At 60.4% G+C, this 20,914-nt stretch overlaps 1 protein-coding gene across 1 annotated transcript in view; it reads right to left on the bottom strand.

The window, feature by feature from the left end:
• Positions 1-3,881: 3,881 nt before the first annotated feature.
• The window catches only part of KCNH2 (potassium voltage-gated channel subfamily H member 2), a gene marked incomplete at its 5' end in the record, with an annotated part of 32,219 nt that continues 15,186 nt past the window's right edge, over positions 3,882-20,914 (bottom strand). The window contains 13 exons of the mRNA XM_081102108.1: positions 3,882-4,437; positions 5,648-5,825; positions 6,124-6,316; positions 6,393-6,665; positions 7,303-7,402; positions 7,668-7,861; positions 8,861-9,113; positions 9,579-9,778; positions 10,062-10,449; positions 10,982-11,410; positions 15,661-15,872; positions 16,564-17,028; positions 18,058-18,222. Coding sequence (XP_080958234.1) covers positions 4,288-4,437; positions 5,648-5,825; positions 6,124-6,316; positions 6,393-6,665; positions 7,303-7,402; positions 7,668-7,861; positions 8,861-9,113; positions 9,579-9,778; positions 10,062-10,449; positions 10,982-11,410; positions 15,661-15,872; positions 16,564-17,028; positions 18,058-18,222 — 3,200 coding nt within the window. The 3' untranslated portion in view covers positions 3,882-4,287. The remainder of the gene's footprint in view (positions 4,438-5,647; positions 5,826-6,123; positions 6,317-6,392; positions 6,666-7,302; positions 7,403-7,667; positions 7,862-8,860; positions 9,114-9,578; positions 9,779-10,061; positions 10,450-10,981; positions 11,411-15,660; positions 15,873-16,563; positions 17,029-18,057; positions 18,223-20,914) is intronic.

The raw sequence follows: 20,914 nt of genomic DNA, 5'->3' as shown, positions 1-20,914 counted from the left end.
TTTGGGGCATGCTATCACCAGCTACTGCTTGTTTGAGAGATTTTAGCAAAGTCTGAAGCCTGAACAAAGACTGGCCATTCATATGGAAAAGCTGTTGCAAATAGCTTGGGTGGTGCTGCAAATTGGATAAGGTGGATCTCAAGGAATCCCTAGGGCAGAGCAAACAGTGTGCTCCAAGCTGATGGAGACTCAGATATGGCTGACAGTCAGCCCTGTAATGGGGGAGGTTCCGGTACAGGAAGGATGACTCCTGCAAGCACTCCTATCTGGGAGAAAGCCACCCTGGAGTTTCTGCCCCTATGTCAGACAATCCAGTTCCTTCCCATATGTGTCTGGGTCCCCCAAAAGCCACCCAGTGCTATAAGTTCGAGTAAGTTTGTGCACCAGCCCTTTAAATGGAACACCTAGGTCTCCAGCAGGCTCTGTGTCACTCAGTCACATCCCAGCTGGTTTTTACAGTCCAAAGTTGCAGTAACTTCTCTTCCCAGATTTGATACCATGGGCTGGGGGGCTGGTGTAGGGCTGGAACCCCTTGCTCCTCATAGGCAGCCTCCACAGAGACAATTTCCCTCCCAATTAAAAAAACTGGCACATGCGGTTGTCAGACCAGCCCATTCCATGCCTCCACCCCTCCTACCGGTCTCAGTGTGCTTTCTTCTTTACTTCTCTAGTTGCAGGACCTCCATTCAGCCAGCTTTCAGGCGGTTTTGAATGATGGTTGTTCTGTATTTTAGTTGTCATTTTGATGTGGTTTATTGTCAAGTACCTTTTAATGTTAAGGATGTTAGTAGTAATCAAATCCCAAATGCATTTAGTAAGTTGCTCAGTGCCTACTCTTTGGGGAGCCACTGTGCTTGGCTCTGGAGGGGACAGAGTGTAGCACAGAGGCAATGAATCCCCCATATCCAGCAGTCCTGTATACTGAGAGTGGGGTGAGGAGAACAGAGGGTGGGGAGGTTGCACAGTGAAGCTCCCAGCCTGACGGAGGGGAGCTCTGAGCCTTTCTTAGGAGAGTCCCCTGAGGACCAGCAAGAATTCACCAAGCAAATGGTGCTCCAGGCAAAGGAGCAGAAGTACAAAAGTCTGCAGGGGAGAGGAGGTTCTAGAAACCCCAAAACCTTGCAATTATCTCCTAGCCACTGTCCCTTGAGCAAGGGAAGCTGTGTGAGCAAGGGTTAAGCCAGCAGGTGGTGGTTCCAACCACCTGGTTCACTACAGCTCCATTCTCAGAAGCTGTGGGCTCAGGCAACTTACTGCGTGTCCTTGGGTGCAGCCTCAGCCTTTGGTTTCAGACAATAGGAATAGCACTGGCCACAAAAGATGTGTTGAGTATCAGTTCCTCCTATTTGTCAATGAAATGTGAGAGCTGGGCTGCCTGGGCTGAGTAGGGGCAGAAGTCCAGGTAAGGACAGGTGCGGAGCTTGCACCTGGTTGCGGGCAGTGGCTGAGTCATGAGGCCAGAACACACCACCAGGGCCTCATTCAGCTCCCGGGCCCTTGGTGCACAGGTGGAGGTGGGGGAGGCAGCCTGGTCCTGTCCCTTTGGTTCCAGCCTCAACCCTTGACTGTGTTCCAGCTCTAAGCCCTTCCTGGGTGCTGGCAACCACATGGAACTCTTTCCTTACCCAACACAGCTCCTCCACCTCCCACCCCGCCTCACTGGCCCTCGTAGTTTGGGAGAACCTTCAGTTCTGGACAACAGCCCCCCCAGCAATTTGGTGCCCAACCCTGCAGGAGAGGAGAGGACTACACCACCACCCTAGCCCCACTCCATCACCAAAGTTCTTGTGGCTCTGCGAGCCCAGGTCACAGGGGAGGCCAGGGAGCAGGTCTGATGCAGGCCTAAGGACAGACACAGAGATATGATCACCAGGGTGAGGGACCAGAGCCCTGGGAAGGCGCCCCTCTCTGCTCCCACCAGCCAGGTGAGGCCTCCCACAGTCCTGCCTGTTCCGCCCAAAGGCCTCTGTCCCAGGGAGGAGGGCGCTGCTTGCATTCATCCATTCATTTGTTCGTTCAACTGAGCATGTTCCAATGGCAGGCATTGCACCTCCGCCTCATGGAGCTGACAGCCCACATCTCATTGCCTGCAGGCCAGCAGAAGGAACAGCCCATTTGTCTGACCGGACCTGTCCTAGGATGCACAGTGGCTGCATGGTGGGCCCCAGGCAGTTAGTGGGGCCCACCTCCTCCTTTCTCCCTTCCTGAGGCCCAGGCATCAGTTGCCTCTTAGGCATCCCTTCTCCCAGGCTCACAGGCTACTATCACCCTTTCTGCCTGGCCCACCTCTCTCTGCCGCCCCTCTCTACCCTGACCCCAGGGTCACATACTTCTCCTGTCTCTATGCCCTGGTGCACAACTGTCTGGACAAAAGAAATTCTTCCCCTCTCTCCTATCTGCCCTGGACACAGCAAAGACCCCTCCAGGCTGCTCAGAGACCTGGTCTCTCCTCCCAGCACACCCCATCCCTGGCAGTGACAATGGCCGAGTTTAACTTTCAATCAAGGTTAACAAAGTCACCTCACAGGGTCAAGGGTTGTGGGACTAGGTGGACTCTGGAGTCCTTTGGCAGCAGCTTCGCCCACCAGCAGAGCTGACTAATGCACTTGCTCCTCAGGGAGACTGGGTGTCCTTTCGGGGCCAGCCGCCCACACACACCTGCCCACCCACACTTGCGCACACGTGAGGGCACCACCCTTCACTAGCCCAGAACGTGTTCTGACTTGTTACCCCAATAATGGGAATGAGCCACCCTCTTTCGGCGGCTCATCTGTGATCAAGGACCACAGGTAATCAGGTGATCAAGGTGAGCCCACCTGCAGCCAGACACCAAGGAAGCTCTAGTCAGGGCTAGGAATCCAGTGTGCCCAGAGTGGGGTTGGCATATATAAGGTCCATAAGAATCTGGGTTAAGGTCAACATAAGGCCAACTTGAGCGTTTAAGCAGCGGTTCTCAACCTGTGGGTCGCGAACAATGAAAATACATCCTGCATATCAGATATTTACATTACGATTCATAACAGTAGCAAAATTACAGTTATGAAGTAGCAACGAAAATAATTCTCAACATGAGGAACTGTATTAAAGGGTCGCAGCATTAGGAAGGTTGAGAACCACTGGGGGTCATGGGCCAAGACTTAGGCCAAATCCAGCTGCAGGTTACAGTCCGCATGACTGGGTTTATGAACTGTGTAGGAGATAAGAGCATGGCTGCATTAGTGGTCAGTGTGGGAAGGGCTTTGGGAACCAGTACCAGGCAGCAAAGCAACATGACCTGGAGGGGCTGAACCCTGGCCTGCATCCCATCAGGACTGCATCCCATCAGGACTGCATCCCATCAGGACTACATCCCATCAGGACTGCCTCCCATCAGGACTGCCTCCCATCAAGACTACATCCCATCAGGACTACATCCCATCAGGACTACATCCCATCAGGACTGCCGCCCATTAGGACTACATCCCATCAGGACTACATCCCATCAGGACTACATCCCATCAGGACTACATCCCATCAGGACTGCATCCCATCAGGACTGCCGCCCATTAGGACTGCATCCCATCAGGACTGCCGCCCATCAGGACTGCATCCCATCAGGACTACATCCCATCAGGACTGCATCCCATCAGGGCTGCCTCTACATTCAAACAGCTCAGGTGGTTCTTTGGTTCCCTGAACCCAGGGCCCCACAGAGGCAGGAAACCCTGGCAGTGACCTGTGTCACCCCAGGGATACCCGCCACCACATATACCCCACACTCAGCGAGGCAGCCCCCACAGGCCCTGCATGTGCATTCCTGCAGAGGCCGGTGCACACGGACACATGTGAACGTGAACACAGGCTACTGTATGCTGATGCCACGCCCTCCCAGCACCACTGGAGTCAATTCAGGATAATTATTTATTATTCATAGTCATCAGCATCTTCATTAATTATTCATATGATCCTTAATTATTATCCTTAACAATAAGAGCAGTAAATAGCAGAAAAGTCCTTGAGTGCCTAAGGCCTAGGGCCGGGTGTCACCAGGCAGTTAGACCAGCTACTGCCCCCAGAGCAGTGGGGGGACCACAGACCCCCGTCCACTGCCCAGCCCTGCCCCTGCCCCTCCCACTGCAGGAGGAGATGGTCCCAAGAGCTGGGGAGGGGCTGTGCCTTGAGTTCCTCTCCCCTTTGAGTTCCTCTCCCCTTCGTGGCCAGGGCCTCCTGGGTAGGGCCTCCAAGGGGAGGGGCCCAGGCCGTGTGCTGAACCCGAGGTGAGCCACGTGTCCACACTGGGCCGCCCCACTAACTGCCTGGGTCTGAGCCGTGTCTGTGCAAGGGCTGGGAGGTGAGGGCGCCCAGCTGGCCCGGCAGGGAGAGACGTCGAGTAGGGCCATCTTGAGGGAGCTCTGGGGCCCCCGGGGGGAGCTCCTCACACACCATGAACTGGGAAACCTGCAAAGAACAGAGAGTGTAAGAGGCAAGGAGCCCCCAGAGGGGGAGGGGATGGAGATGCAGTCAAGTGGGTAGAGAGGAGGTCAGAGTTTGGAGAGGGTTGGGAGAATCCGGTGGCAGAGGACAGGAAGACAGAAAGGGGTTGGAGAGGACACGTTGAAGGGCCAAGGCAGACAGAGCAGCACAGGACAAGGACCACAAGGGAGGCTCTGAGGATGGAGGTAGATAAATGTACTGTCAGTGGGCAAGAACCAAACCAGGCAGCTGGGAGCTGTGGGAGCTTCCCTGACAGGGGAGAACTCAAGGCCACAGCTACTTCCCAGGAACGGGGCAGCCGAATCCAAACCAACCCAGGACAAAGGGCCCTGAGTTGGGACAGAAGCTGGGACAGAAAGAGAAACAAGGTTCCTTCCTCCAATCTAGAAAGAACTCAGGGACCAAATGCGGAAGGCCAGGGAGCATACAGGGCCAGCAGAGGGGTTTTCAGGTGCTGACGAGTCTGTGTGAGGTCTGCGGGGGGAGGCTGTGAAGGGAGACTGGCACATTTGCTGGCGTGGGCCCTGTGTCTGAAAACAGGAGCTGGCAGCAGCAGCATGGGGGGCGGGGAGGGGTGGAGAGGGGCGTCAAATGCCAGAGGAAGGGGCAGATCCGGTTAGGAAGCCATTCAGGAGAAGACAAAGGGCAACAGAGGCCTATCTCCAGCAGGAAGAGGAAAATAGGGCCAGAAAGCTACCCTAGGAACTAGCCAAAGCCCTCAGGACAACCCTGCAAGGCAGCCAGTGTGAGAGCCACTGGCTGCAACAGTCAGGTCTGGGGGTGCCCTTCACACCAGAGACCTGGGACCCTGTCCCAAGGGCTCACTGGCACTCAGCACTGACTACCAGGCCATGGGGTCAATTAGTATCCCCTGAAGACCACTGGTGGTCACGACACAGGCATCATGAGCAGATCGGGCCCTCCAGCGGCATAAGGGAGCCCACACCACTCAGCCTGCTCGTGCCTCTGCCCAGCTGCCTGGGAACCTTGGTTTGGGGGCTCTGCTGCTTTGCCCTGTGCCCACAGCTCCTGGGGCTGCCCTCCTTTAGGAGCACAGTCTGGGAGAGGCTGGGGCCCACGGCTAAGCAGAAAGGGCAGCAAAGCAGGTTAGTGTGGCACTGGCTCAGAAAAGGCAGGGCTGTGGTGCCATGGCGGAAGGGGGTTTGGAACTCACCTGAGAAAGGGAGTACTGGGTGAGGGTGGGGATGGGGCTGACAGGCAGCAGGGGGCAGGTAGAGGTGGGGCCGGGGCCGGGGGTGGTCACAGCACTGTAGGTGGGCGGGACCAGCGTCATCTGCCTCTGTAGCAGCTGCAGGATGGTGGCCATGTCTGCACTGAGCCGGGACTCCAGCCTGGGGCAAGAAGGAGGATGCTCTGGGTCTCGGGGAAGCGGAGACATCAGTAACTGTGACTTTGAGACACTCTTGATGGGCCAGCTGGTCAACCCCAGGTATGTCAGCCCCTGGCTCAGCTCTGAATGGGCTCAGCTATGAATGGGACACTCGGGCAGGCCTGGACAGAGCACACTCTCCAATCTCCATACAATACAGCCAGGAACCCAGAGATCACACTGCAATATCCCGCACCACACAACTCACAGACCCCCAACACACAGCTGGCGCTCGGCTGGACCCCAGGGGCTGCCCTCACCTGTTGAGCTGCCTCTGGAGGGCATCCAGCCTGCTCTCCACATCGCCCCGGGACCGCCGGCCGGGGCTGGAAAGAGGGATGTTGAGGAGGCTTGGGGCGGGGGCGGGGGCGGGGCATCGAGGCAGCTCCTGGTACTGGCGGCCCCGACTGTCCCCCCAGAAGCTGAAGATGTTGGACACTCCTGAGAAGGCCCCTGGAGCCAGAAAGCTGGGTGAGGGAGGCCAGGACAGACGCCACGCCCCCCCTTCCCCACTCAGCCCTCGCCCTACCTGACAGTGGGTTACAAGTGTCACTGCTCTTCTCACAGTCCTCAGTCAGGGGCTCCCCACCCGGCAGCTCTCCAGGGGGTCTGGGGCTGGAGAAGGGCACCAGGCGGAGGGGGCTGGAGCTGCGGCCTGGGCCTTCGTCGTCACTGCTCTCAGGGCTGGAGGGGCCACTGGACGGGCTCTCCCCCCATGGCCCCCCTGGCCGGCCCCGGCCACTAGGCGCTGCCCCCACCCGGCCTGGCCCCAAGGCCGACACCTCCCCTGGCTGCTCCGGGTCTGTCAGAAACAGAGAACGGGCCTCAGAGAGGGCAGGAGGCATGGAGGAAGTCAGAGTGGAGAGGCAGGAAAGGGGGGAGAGGGGGAACCAGAGCAGGCCCGGAAGAGGGCTGTGGCAGGCCACCCTGGGGTGTCTTCCCCGGGCAACAGGCCCAGGTCCTCTCCAGCCACTGGCTGCCTAAGATGGGCAGCAGCAACGCTGGGCGGGCGCCTCTGGGTCCCCGGGCCCTCAGCCCAGGTCCTGCCCCTTGCTCTCCTTTGTCCTGACTCTTCTCCCCTCATCAGTTCAAGGCAGCATCCACCCAGACACCAGCCCTGGGAGGACCAACGAAGCTCAGGCGCGCCCTGCTGTGAGGGCAGAGGGCTTCCTGGAGGAGGTGACAGTTCAAGTGGCCTGAAAAGACAGGCTAAGTTTGGACAGTTAAGGTGAGGAGTAGGGAGCACTGAAGGTAGAGGCAGGAATGTCTGTGGAGCCAGGACAGAGCGATACTACTGGACCCCGAGCTCCGCCCTCCTCCTTGTCACCTGGACCCCATCCTCTGCCCTCCCTCCGCCTGCCTGGACCCTGCCCAAGCCCCCCCCTCCCTCCACCCTGTCCCCTCCTCAACCGGACCCGCCTGCCCCGCCCCCGCCTCACCCTTGTCGGTGCGCCTGCGGAAAGACAGCTTGCGCTTGCGTTGCCGGTTGAAGCCACCCTCTAGCTCCGCGCTGCCGGGAGAGCCGGGGATCATGTTGGTCTGGAACCAAGGCAGGTGTCAGGGCCCTTCCACGCCACCCACCCTGCCCGGGGTCAGGCTCAAACCCCTCATTAACGGAGATGGGGGGGGGGGGAGCGCTGCCCTGACCGCTGCCTCAGGACAAGGGCGGGGCGGGGTTTTCACCTCCTGGTCAGACTCTGTGCCCTTTGACAGGCAGGGAAGCAGGCCCAGGAGGGCAGGCAGCTTAAGGGCAGCCCGCGCCCCCCCCCCCCCCGGGCGCAGCCCGCAGGGGCAGCCCACTCACGTCTCGCAGGTTGAATGTGATCTCCAGGCTGGACCAGAAGTGGTCGGAGAACTCGGGGTACATGTCCAGCACCTCCAGCAGGTCGTCCCGGTGGATCTTGTGCAGGTCACAGTAGGTGAGGGCCCGCACGTCCCCGTTGGACTTGCCGGGCCTCGCGTAGAGGTTCAGAGGCTCTCCAAAAATGTCGTTCTTCCCTGGAGGCCGTGGAGAGGGGGACTCAGCCCCGGGCAGCAGCCAGACAGCAGCACCTGTCTCCCCGAATGCTCACCCATCGTCCACACCCAGCCCCCGCCCACAGAGCCAGAGACCTACCAGCCAGCCCCTCCTCCCTCAGCTCCCAGCAGTGCCTGGGCGGTGAAGGCAGGAGTCTGGCTCTCCCTGTCTCGGCTCTCCCTGCCTCGCAACACCAGGAACCAGCCAGCAGGACCAGCCGGATGCCCCGCTGTGCCCACAGCCCAGGCTGCTTTAGATTCTTACTCCACTTCTCCCCCCAAAACCCATGTTCCAAACCTCCCCTGGCCAGTCACCGCACCCTCATAAGTGTTATTCAGACTACAGATCAGAACGCAGTAGGGACTCGAGGCCCACATTTTGTTTACCGAAAGAAGACAAGTCAGCATAGCTTAGCACAGCAAATACCTAGTAAGGCTGACTGTTGTGTAGAGAAACTGGTTTCGGTTCTGTTTGGGGGTGTTTGTGAACTAAAAATCTAAAGTGGCCCTCCGTGACAAGGAAAGAACAGGAAGAAGACAGGAGGTCCCCTGCCCAGGCACACCGCCCAGGAAGGGGCGAGAGGGGAAGAGGGCAGGACTCCCTTTGCTTTGCAGACTGTGCTGGGCCTGGTTGTATAACATGAGACTTAGTACGTTTCCTTAGTAAAATCAAATGCATAACCTCCCTCCACTGCCCACCTTGGAGCAGGATTTGCTGCTACTCTAAGGAAGCCAGGTGTCGCTGCCTGTGGGGAGCTCCTGAAGGGAAACAAAGTCTGGGAACCCTCAGGGTTCAGCAACCCTACCCGCTGTGGGGCTCCTCTCTGCGGCCCCTGGGGCCTGAGCTTGGGTGAATTAAAGGAGCCCAAGGTCCCTGTTAGCAGTCCCTGGTCCACAGACCCCACATCTGTGTCCTCAAAGGGCTCAGACCTCTCCAGGCCTTGGCAGACATTCCGGCGCAGCACCCAGTCCCCACCGTACCCAGGATGGCCACGACGATGTCACCCCGCAAGATCTCGATGGAGCCCCGGGAGATGAAATAGAGGGCAGTGAGCAGGTCCCCCGCGTGCACCAGCGTGTCCCCTGGTGGCGCATGTGTCGTCTTGAACTTCATGGCCAGGGCCCGCAGGCAGCCCTTAGTGGCCCCGCGGAAGGGCTTGCAGTGCTGCAGCAGCGAGCGGTTCAGGTGCAGGCAGATGTCGGCCTGCAGGCACTCCGGGAAGCCCTTCAGCACCTGGGGGCAGGGCCAGCTCAGCGCGGCACCCTGGGACCTCACCCCACCCCCACCCAGAGATCCAGGGAGGAGCATCAGGGTCCAGTTTGGGGGAAGGTCGTGGGTGCCAATTCCAGCTCCACTCCTTCTAGCTAGGCACCCTTGGGGACCCACCTCATTGCCCGAGGCCCCCATTTGCTCATGTGTTCAGTGGGAGAGCAGTTCCGGGCAGGGCTGTTGCAAGGATTAACCATAATGGCCTTCATGCAAGAGCTGGTCGCCGTCTGCCCCAAAGTGAGAGCTCTCCCAGTAAATGAGCTCCAAGGGCAAAAGGAGGGTGACCACTTCTCAGGGGCTTTCTAAGCACTAACCGTGACCACCTGAACCATAGGATGTGAGGTGTGATCACCGCACCTAGAGGCGTTCCCACCGCCACTCCGCTCCCTTCAGCCCACCAACCAGCCTTCTACAAGCCAGGGGCCTCACCGCGTTCATGTCGATGCCGTTGGTGTAGGACCAGGCGTGCTGGAAGTACTCCTCGAGGCGCTGGCGCAGCGGGTTGGGGATCTGGTGGAAGCGGATGAACTCACGCACCCGGAGCATCTGCGTGTGGTAGCGTGCTGTACCCGAGTACAGCCGCTGGATGATGGCCGACACGTTGCCAAAGATGCTGGCGTACATGAGGGCTGGGGGCGGGGGTGAGTGGGGCTGTCAGCATCCAAGGAACCTGCCCGCCCCTGCACCAGTCAAGGACACATGCATGTGAGCGTACACGCAAGAGTCACAAACACAGAAGCCCAGGCCTGCATGCCCTTGGGCTCTGCCTGTGCCCCTACCCCAGTGTCCCAGCCCCCAAACACACCATGATAGTGGCCCTGGAGTCTCCAAGTCCCAGGGCCCTAGTTGGCCCCCCCCAGCATCTACCCTTTCCTCCACCTGGGGCTCTTCCCACACCCAGCGCACACTCACAGCCGATGAGCATGACGCAGATGGAGAAGATCTTCTCTGAGTTGGTGTTGGGGGAGACGTTGCCAAAGCCCACGCTGGTGAGGCTGCTGAAGGTGAAGTAGAGGGCGGTGACGTACTTGTCCTTGATGGAGGGGCCGCCCAGGCCGCTGCTGTTGTAGGGCTTGCCAATCTGGTCGCCCAGGTTGTACAGCCAGCCGATGCGGGAGTCCATATGCGGCTGCTCCATGTTGCCGATGGCGTACCAGATGCAGGCCAGCCAGTGCGCGATGAGCGCAAAGGTGCACATGAGCAGGAAGAGCACGGCTGCCCCGTACTCCGAGTAGCGGTCCAGCTTCCGGGCCACGCGCACCAGCCGCAGCAGCCGCGCCGTCTTCAGCAGCCCGATGAGCTGGGGTGGGAGGAGATAGTCCACGTGGGGCCAATGGAAAGTGGAGGCACCGCAGCCCTCGGGGGACATCAGAGGAAAGGTCCCCAAAGACTTCCTCCCAGAACTTCCTCCTAATAACTGAAGCACCTGCCACTGAGCCCAGCACAGTGTCCAGCTAATCTTGGCGCTAGCTTTGGGACAAAGGGCTCATGGCCCCCATGGTGAGAATGAGGAGACTGAGGCTTGGAAAGGTGCAGCACCCACCCTCCGGTGCCTGGCCAGAGGTCCCACTGGCGTCCAGGGCACTTTTCTGTGAATTAGAAGAAGTGGCCTCTTTGGATAGACAAATGAGAAAAAAGCACCCCCTCTGGACCTCTGCATCTGGCGCGTGGCTGGGGTAGACAGGGACTGGCATGAGCCAGCGGGGGCGGCCTCCAGGCCCCTGCAGCCCTCTTTCTAGCCACCCCTTCACCCCACCACCTCCTCACCCTTCTCCCACACCCTCCAGAGGCCTCTGCTCTCCTCCCCTCCCCCGGCCTCCCTCCCAACCCACCTCCTCCGAGCCAGAGCCAAAGATGAGCAGGTCGAAGGGGATGGCGGCCACCATGTCAATGAGGAACCAGCCCTTGAAGTAGTGGACGGCGATGCGCCCCGGGTGGCTGACCACCTCCTCGTTGGCGTTGACGTAGGTGGTCCGGAAGTTGATGAGGATGTCCACGATGAACATGATGTCCACAATGAGGTCCACCACGGCCAGGGGCTGGCAGGCGTAGCCGCAGTCGGGGGCCACCGGGCCCTCCTCCGTCTCCTTCAGCAGGAAGGCGGCTGAGTAGGGCGTGAAGACGGCCGTGTAGATGACCAGCAGCAGGATGAGCCAGTCCCACACGGCCTTGAAGGGGCTGTAGTGCAGGATGGTCCAGCGGTGGATGCGCGGCGCCTGCAGCTTGTACTCGGGCAGCACGTCCGCCCCCAGGGACAGGACCTGGACAGGCAGGGAAGGTGGCGGTGAGGGGGTGGTGTCCAACTGGAGTCGGGAGCGGGGAGGACAGGCCATGGGACCTCCAGGGTGGGAGCAGGTGACATCTCTGTTGGAGCCTCCAGAGAAGAGGCCAAGCAGAGTAAGGAGGGAGGCCAAAATGTTTTGATCAGAATGCCCGCCCCTCAGCCAAGTGGCCACAGCCACTGACCACCCCTCAATCTGGGCACTCCAGTTCCCCATAGCTGGCTCCAAGTCCAGGGCACCATGCAGTAACGCCCAGAATGGCCCCCACCAGCAACACAGACCCCTGCCTGGGGGTGTGACTCCCATCCGATCTTGCCCACATCTCCCCAACAGCCCCCCACACACATACACCCACACACACACCATGGCCTCCGTCCATGCCACTGGCCCAAGGATACCAGCCATCCAGACTCGGGCCCCTTGGCCCCCAGGGGAGAGAGACTAAAACACCCCACGCCTGCTCCTGTAGCCCCCTCTCGCCTGGCCCAGGGCAGCCCTCTCACACTCCTACAAAGGCACGCAGAAGACCTCACCCAGCAGAGACGTGCCTACACGTACACAGAGGGACATGCACACGGGCAGACGTCCAGAAGTGACGCAGACAGCCAGCAGAGGCTCACCTTCACATCCTGCCCCACAACATCAGGCAGAGGCAGCTGGCCACCCAGAGCAGGTCGCAGTAGGCACGCCACAATTTCTCCCCAAGCCAAACTAGGAAGAGCTGAGGCCAGCTTCCCCCTGTCCCAGGAGCCTCTGTGCGTCTCCCTATGGCCTCCCCCTGCCCCTGAGAATCCTCTCACAGACATTTGATTCAACCCAGGAGCCCCTCCCCAAGCTCTCCCGTCCTGGCCCACCCTGAGAGCCAAGGTTGCCAGCCTTGCTGCTGTAGCACTGAGTGCCAGAGTCCCTCCCTGCCTCCCCCCACCCCACTCTGTCCTCAGGCCTCTGGGCTGGGGAGGTGGAGCCCCCTCCTCCATGGTGGGTGGAGCCTCAAAGAGTCCTACTCACATTCCAGCTGGGAATCCCCTGGGCCCCCCCTCACCAAAGGGACTGTTTGGAGAACATCGCCTTAGAAGAAGTAACTGGAAGTTCAGACAGGCAATAGTTAGGGGTTGGTCCACCCTGGGCTGGCCACAGGGCTCCAAAGGCACATCATGGGTGGAAGGAGCAGCTGGGGCCAAGGCAGGGGAGGGAGCGTGAGGCTTCCAGGTCCCCACTCTGCCCTGCCTTCAGCCCAAGTTGCCTGCTCCTTAAGGCAGAGAGCATGGGGCAGTGGCCTTTCCAGGGTCAGGTGGGGATTGGGAAAAAAGGAACTGACCGGGGCCCCTGCAGACAAGGGACGGTATAAGGTAACTGCCCCCTACCCCCCCCATGGGTCTTCTCCAAGTGCCTGAGAGGCAAAACCACGCCTGATAACAGAGACCTAGTCCCTGAGGTCTGCCCACAGCAGGACCACCACCACCCTAACGCACACACGCACACTCCAGGGGCAAGCCTGGACACAAGCCCTGGACCTGCAGACCTCATCTCACGGGAGCCAGGCCCAGCTCTGCAACCACCAGTGTACTGTATGGCCTTGGGCCAGGTGTGTAACCTCCTTTGACCCCCAGGATACCGAAGCCCACTTAAGCCAAATCCTGGATCCTCACCTGTGGGTGGGAAGGAGTCTCCCCATACCTGTCCCCGAGCTGGGAGGAGCACATGAGCCAAGGCAGAGAGTGTTGCCAGGTGGTGGTGGCAGCGGTGGGATCCTCAGACGCACCCTTGAGCCACCTCCAACACCCCCTCTGCCGCCCTCCCCAGCTTGCTCCAGGCTCTCTGACATGGGATGGAAAGGTGGCTCCCAGAAGGTACCTACAGAGTCATCAGCCTAGGGGACCTGGGGCAGCTCAGGCTGTCCCAGGTGAGCCAGGTGCCTCAGTTCAGCTACCCTCACCGCATCCATTGTCCTCTGACCCCGCCCTCCTCAGACTCCAGCCCCAAAGCCTGGACCACTGAAGCAGCCCGCGCCTCCCTCACCACCACTGGCCCACCCCCAGCACGTGGAGAAGAGGAGCAGTGGAGCCCATGGCTTCCAGGCCAGGCCTGGCCGCTGCCCACTGCGGGAAGTGTGGTGGGAGGGGGAGGCAGGCTCCTCTCCTCCGTCTCCCGCCCTCCTCCCTGGGCACCCATTTTATTCCTACTCTTCCTCCCCTCCCAGAGCATTTTGAGCTAGAAGAGTATGGGCCATGGAGGCCCTCGGAGAGGAAAGTCCTGGCAAGAAAAATACTGTCTGCCAGGCCCAGCAGGCCTGGGGAAGAGCAACCTGGAGCCAGGAGTGGGATGAGCAGGGCTGCGGACCCTCTGGCTCCCCAAACTGTCCTGCTTCTCAGCAGCTCTCTCCGGCCTGGAGCCAGAGTCGCTCCTCTGGGCTGCATCCTGAATCAGTGCCCCAGCCTGGAAGGGAGAGGGAGGGGCTGGGGGGTCACCTACCTCCTGGGCCACCAGGCTGGAGATGCGCACGGCCCGCCTGACCCGGCCCTTCTGGGCCCTGGGCTGCAGAGCCCCAGTCCCGCTCGCCTTCCTGGCGGAGGCCGCCATGGAGGACCTGGCTCCCCCCAGCCTGCCTGCCCTGGGGCCCGAGAGCCCAGCCAGCGCCTCACCTGCGCCCCAGCAGCAGTCCCAGCCCAGGCTGCGCCCCAGAGACTGGCGGCCTGGCTCCCAGGGCAGCCTCTGGAATGAAGCCAGGGTTGCTGGGGCTGGGCCCCAGGGCTGGGGTCACCCTGGCAGCGAGCGTGGACAGCAGCCCGCCTGGCTCAGGCTGCGCATGGCCCCCTGGTACAGGCCCGGCTGCCAGGGTGCTGCGCTCTGCCGGCCGCCAGCCCAGTGGCGGCTCCGCGGTCAGAACCTCGGCTCCTGGGCCCGCCCCTCCTCCTCCCCGTCCCCACCCCCACCCCGCCAGCCCGGCCAGCGGCCCCCTCCCCCGCAGCCGCTCTGGGCTCCTGCTGCAGCCGCTCCTGCAGCCCGCACCCCTCCCCCTCCCCCAGCAGCCCGGCCTGTCACCACAGATTAATGGTCTCCCCAACACCCCCGCCCGCCAGTCCAGTACCCAGCCAGCCAGTCAGACAGACGGCCAGAGATGGAGAGACTGGCAGAGCCAGGAACACCGGACACATAGACGCACACGCACAGACCACAAGTACACAGAAGCGCACGCTGAGGGCCAGGAACAGGGCTCCAGGTGGGAATAACAGAGCCAGCGGCCAGAGGGGAGAGGGAAAGGCAGCCAGATATGGGGCCTGGGGTGTGGGGGAACATTCTGGACTCAAGGCCAAGGGGCTGGAGACCTGGCAGGGGCCCAGAGAGCCAGAGGCAGTGGGAGCAGGGCCAGGGGGAGGGCTGAGGAGGCCGGTGCTGGCGGCTCGCACGTGGGCCAACTAGGGGAGTTGCTGTGGAAGGGGCAGGAGGCAGCCACGGGGATTGCGGCATGGCGGGCAAGGGACAGGAGCCCCCTGTCCCAGGCTTCTCACCCTCTGCCAGGACTTGAGGAAGGATCTGGAATGGACTGGGCAGTGAGGGTGATGCAGGCGATCTTGCTGCCGGGAAGGGGCAGGAGACAAGGCTGGCCCTGCCACCAGGCAGTGCTGGGCACAGCCCCCAGAGTCAGGGACTTGATCACTCCATATCTGTACACCCACCACCATACCCTCCCCTCCCGGCCTTGCTGGGGAACAGGGGTGGGCACTTCCAGGCCATCCTGGCCCCTAGCACCAGTCCCCACCCTCTCCCTGGATCATCACCTTGGCCTAGAAGAATCAGGACCCCCAACTTTGACCCCTGTGGCCCCTTCTAATCAAAGCCTCCTCTTGGTTGCCCCTCAGTACTCCCCTCATGACACCCTAAGAGCAGACCCTGTCATGCCCCTGTGGCTGCCTTCTCCCACCCACCCTGACCCTCTCAGGTACCCAGCCTCAACTGCACTGTCCCCCTGAGCCCCACCAACCTGTTCTCTGTACCCATCCTGTCCCAAAGCCACCTGCCCTCCAGTCTCCCTTTCTCCAGGACCTCCCAGACTGTCTGTCCTCTCACCCCAGCTCTGAAATCCGCCCCCCCACCCCTAGCCAGCAGGTCTGCCCACCCTCAAGAGGCCCTCACTGTGGCCCCCCTCCTCCCCACCTTTAACCACAGCCCACAACCACCCCTTCTGAGCTCCTGCAAGCTGAGGGGAGAGCCAGGGACTGGGCACCTACCTGGGTGACCTTCTCCGTGACATTGTGGGTCCGCTCCTTTATCTTGGGTGCTATGATCTCCCGGTCGCTGGAGGGCGAAGCCAGGAAGGGGTCGCCCTTGAGGTCCACAAAGTTGAGGGTGATTTGGGGGATCTTGCTAATGGTGCGGTAGCGCACGAGGTCCGAATCTGATGTGGAATTAAGCAGGCCACTGCGCAGGGGGTGCATGGCCCCTGGGGTGAGGGGAAATCGGAGTCAGGGTGGCAGGCAGGAGGTGCATGGCCATGGGGGAGGGGGGGAGTGGGGTGTGGGTGGCAGGCAGGGGGTGCATGGCCCTGGGGTGGGGGAAAGCGGAGTCAGGGTGGCAGGCAGGGGGTGCATGGCCCCTGGGGTGAGGGGAAAGCGGAGTCAGGGTGGCAGGCAGGGGGTGCATGGCCCTGGGGTGGGGGGAGAGTGGGGTGTGGGTGGCAGGCAGGGGCCGGCATGACACTGTGGTGGAGGCCAGGCCTGCAGGAGCCAGGCCATGGGGGTCAGTGTGTCATGGAAGCCAGCTCAAGAGCTGGGGCAGAGGAGACGCAGAGGAGGAGGAGCCTCCCGCGGGCTCTGTTCAAGGGCACTGAGACCCCGCCAGAGGGCCAAGTAGGGACAGGGCCCCAGATGCTGTCCTGCCCCTCAGACTCCCCCAGGCCACCCCTGCTCCAGGACCCCAGCGGGAGCCGGCTTCACGGGCCCCGCAGGCTCTGAGCGTGCAGGAATGAACCGCGACGGATGGGCATTCAGTGGGATTAAACAGGCGCGAATGGGGTTTCCATCCCCCAAGCACCCTGGACGGGCGGAGACCAGGAAGCTACGGCCCTGGAACTGGGCCGGCTGGCGGCGGTGGGGAGATGCTCTCACCGGTGGCGGGTGGGGAGGTGCCCTCACCGGTGCTGGCGTGGCGCGGGGGCGGGGGCAGCACCCCAGCGCGCATGGCCTCGATGTCGTCGGCTGAGGAGGCGCGGCGCACGCTGGCGCAGCTCTCCCGGGAGCGGGTCCGGGCCAGGCTGCAGGTGGAGCCCGAGGCCTCGGGGTTGAGGCCCTGCGCCTGGGGCGCCTGGGGCGATGGGTGCGGGCCTGGCTCGCAGGAGGGCGGGGAGCTGGGGGCCACCAGCGCCCGTCGCTCCTCCGTGGGCCGGAGCCCTGCCACGTGGTTGTCCATGGCCGGCACCTCGTCCAGGGCCAACGACTCGTTGCTGGGCGCCGCGGGCGTCAGGTCCAGGTCCACGTCCACCACCACCGCCCCCGCGGCCCCCGCGCCGCCAGTGCCTGTGCGACCCGGCCGCCCCGAGGACTCCCGGGCTGTTAACGCCAGCATGGCCGGCAGCTTCAGGCGGAAGGTCTTGGCGCGACCTGTGGGGAGAAGGGAGCTGTCTGGCGGGGGTCAGGAGCGGCCGGAAGCGGGCAGGCCCAGGAGCCGGAGCCCCTGCCAAACAGAAGGGGAAGGTGGGGAGTGGGAGCCTGGCAGTGGGCACCCCTCCACCCGACTTCCACTCATCTCAGAAAATTCTAGGACCCGATCTTATCCTAGGCTCTGAAAATAATAAACTACTATTTCTTGAGCCAAATACCCCAGTGGGCTCTACTCAAACCGCTGGTGACTCGACTGCACTGCGGGCAGCATTTCCCCTTAGCGAGGCAGGAAACGCAGGCGTGATGCACTGTGACTGCTGGAGGCCGCATGGTGCCTGGGGGGCCTGCCTCCAAACGGGCAGCGACGCAGGCCCTCTTGCCAGACCCCGCCAACTTGCAGATGGCCCCAGCGTTAACACTGCCAGGTTAGAGCTTGAGAGACCACGGGGTGGACTCCTTGCCATGACCCTAAAGGGCAAATGAGATTTAAACCCAAAGAGGCCACAGCGGGGAGGAAAGGAGTCTGCGCCTGGGTCACAGGGGGATGAGGTGAGGGTTCCATGTCTCCAGCCACGGTGAGCATTTCCCTCAAATTCTCTCCTCAATTAGCCCAGGCCACACCAGGGAGCTGTCCTGTCCAGGAACAAGGACCAGGGGCAGAAGTTCCCCAGAAAGACATCTGGGTCCCTGAGAGACGGGGCCTTCTGATGAGCAAAGGGCCAGAATGTCTGGAAGGGTGAATGCCCTAACCCTGGGCAGCAGAGAGGACCACGCCCAGAGGATGCTGCGGTGGAAACCTGAGCAGGTGAAGCTAGGACACCAGGTGCAATCTAAGGACCTGTGGCGCCGTCACTCCATCCCTGTCTGTTCATTTTGAGCCAGATGAGACCAGGCCACGTCCTCGGTAACCTCTGAAGGGACCCCGCACACACATTCCTTCCTGCAGGGGAGTGGCCTTGGGGAGCCTCAGGGCCCCAGAAAAGGGAGAGCTCGTTATTCCTGCACCAGTCCGAGTGTGGCTACACTTACCTGGGGCCAGCCAGCTGGAGGGGGGCCCGCGGTGATTGGTGTCATGGGCCGGGGACCCCACCATGTCCTTCTCCATCACCACCTCGAAGTTGAGGATAAACATGATGACAGCTCCATCCTCGTTCTTCACGGGTACCACGTCCACCAGGCACAGGAAGCAGCTCCCTGTGGAGTGGGGGACACGGCCACTGTGGCACCAAGGCCCCTGATGGGCAGAGCAGAAACCTGAAGGGGCCCGTCCACGTCTGCCTCCCCCAAGGCCACACACAGTTCTGCCCCTTCCTTGCCAAGTCTCCTTCCCACCCCCCTCCCCCCTGCAGCTTTGTGCCAGCCAGACCGAGCTTGTGACCTCAGTCTACCTGCTCCGACTTGCTGGTGGCCAGGCATTCCCTCTCTCTCCGCCTGTCTTGTTTCTCTAGCCCTCTCCCCGGGTGCATTCTCCCTCACCTTGGCTTAAGCTCCTTTCTGCCTCCACCTTGTCTTCTCACTCTCCCTCGCCTCTCAATGTATCCTTGTGACCCTCACACCGGGCAGTGTGTGGGAAGCCGCCTATTGTCTTCTCTAGCGGAGAGGTGTGGACAAGGAGCCCAGAATACTGGTGACCCTTGAGCCCTGGCAAAGGTCAGAGCTATGTACCCACTGTTTAGTCGAGACAATGGAAGCTGAAGCAACTTCCCCACCAGATAGTCACGTAAATCCTTACTGATAAGATAGTCTCTCTGTTACTGGAACTTGCCTGTCTAAGGGCTATGGATGGATCCCAAACTGAATAAAAGGATGGCAAGGCCTGCGCACAAGCGGAGTCCATCCTCTTGGGATGGGCTCTTGCCTGGCCCCCCAATTTCCAAATTATTATCTCTTGTCTCTTTCATTTGTGTGCGGCCCCTCTTCCAGATCCTGAACCCTGAACCACACGGGACGTGGGGGTACACATACACAGCAGTGCAGTGTGGGAATTAAGCCCACAGACTTTAGACCCAGGGTCTCTGGGTTCAAATCCCACCTCTGCCACTTAGTCATTTATGCATTATGCTCAACTTAGTTAACCTTCCTGTGCCTCGTTTTCCTCATCTATAAAGTGGGAATAGTAGTTCCTTTGGCCTAAGTTGCAAAGATGAAGTCAACACATGCTGAGGGCCTAGAGCAGGGGTCCTCAAACTACGGCCCGCGGGCCACATGCAAATACAAATATTGTATTTGTTCCCGTTTTGTTTTTTTACTTCGAAATAAGATATGTGCAGTGTGCATAGGAATTTGTTCATAGTTTTTTTTTAAACTATAGTCCTGCCCTCCAACGGTCTGAGGGACAGTGAACTGGCCCCCTGTTTGAAAAGTTTGAGGACCCCTGGCCTAGAGCAATGCCTGGTGTACACTGAACACTGCACACGGGTTAGGGATCGCTCTTTGTCCCCATCCTGGCTCTCTCTGCATTAGTCCCAGCTCTTTCTGCATTAGTCCCACCAGTCGGTCCACAACAAGATACACTCAAAGTTGAGAGCAAGAGTTCCAAAACCTTCAAGCAATTCAACATTGCCACGATGTCCAAGCATGTGATTTTGTACTTCACAAAGGTGTGTGATGTATTAGAAATAAAGAAAAGTGATCCTTCACCAAAGAGCCGTGAAGCACTGCTCCTAAATCTTGCATCACTGTCTCTCCTTGTCTTTCTTTTTCTAAAAATATTTTTTTATTGATTTCAGAGAGAGGAAGAAAGAGAGAGAGAAACATCAATGACAGAATTGTGGATCAGCTGCCTCCTGCACGCCCCCCACTGGAGATCGAGCCCACAACCAAGGCATGTGTCCTGCCCGGGAATTGAACCATGACCTCCTGGTTCATCGGTTAATGCTCAACCACTGAGCCACGCTGGCTGGGCTCCTTGTCTTTCTCTTCTCTCCCAGTCTCTCTGTCTGGCCACCAGGTGAGGCCAGTCCACCAGGCCGGATGTGCCCCATCCACCTCTGCTCCCTGTCCAGCCCACAGCCCCTCACCCTCCTCTGCCAATTTCTGAAGAAGGCCTTGATGCTCATATTAACATCCTGTTCCTCTTTCTCCATGTTCCCTGCGGGCACCAGGCTTATCCCTCATCATGCTTTCTTCTCAGGACAAACTTCTTTTCTTGTCCACCTGCTCATCTGTCTTCTCTGAATTGCAGGGGCCTAGTGTCTGTGTCCCCTCTGCTGGCCTAGCACCTAGAACAAACACTAGGGAGCAGACATTGGCCAGTGGGGCTAGTGATGGGGCAATGCTGATGGAGAGCGGTGGAGAGGAAGTATCGGTGGTGGATTGAGTCAAGGGAGGGGCCAGCAACCTGGAGGCTCTCTGGACAGGCCCTGGTGGCTGAGCCGTGGGGAGTGCGACGGCAACGGCCGAGCAGACCAGGCGTGAAGGGCCTGGTTCCTGCAGAACAGCAGTTCTAACAGCCGTGGGATTCATCTTGTGGAAGCAGATCCTCTGCAACCAACTGAAACAGGATGGCGGAGTGGGGAGGGGAGAAGGGGAGGCCGGACCAGGTGAGGGGCTGGCAGGGATTCTCCGCTCTGCCTGAGGTCCTTCTACTCACCTCATCCCAGGCCCTTCTGGCCCAGCCCTCAGAACCTAAGCTGGGGGCTCTGTCTGGATCTCCCATCAGCAGCCTCTACTGTCCCCTGACCTCCGGCCTCTGAAATGGCCCAACTGAAGCACAGCTGTGGTGCTGGGAGCTGCAGGGGGCCAGACCCAGCTGGAGGCTGTTTGGCACCCAACAGCCCGCCTAGAGTTCATGTCCTAATATGGTGATGGCCGACAGCGGCCTGAACAGGGACTGGCCCTGATCTGGACTAGAGAGGCCAGAGACCAGGAAACCTTAGCCCTGGAG

This window comes from Myotis nattereri (assembly GCF_964212035.1).
Source record: "Myotis nattereri genome assembly, chromosome: 11".
NCBI lineage: Eukaryota > Metazoa > Chordata > Mammalia > Chiroptera > Vespertilionidae > Myotis > Myotis nattereri.
The sequence above is the reverse complement of the archived record's forward strand: the minus strand, read 5'-3'. Positions and strand labels throughout refer to the sequence as shown.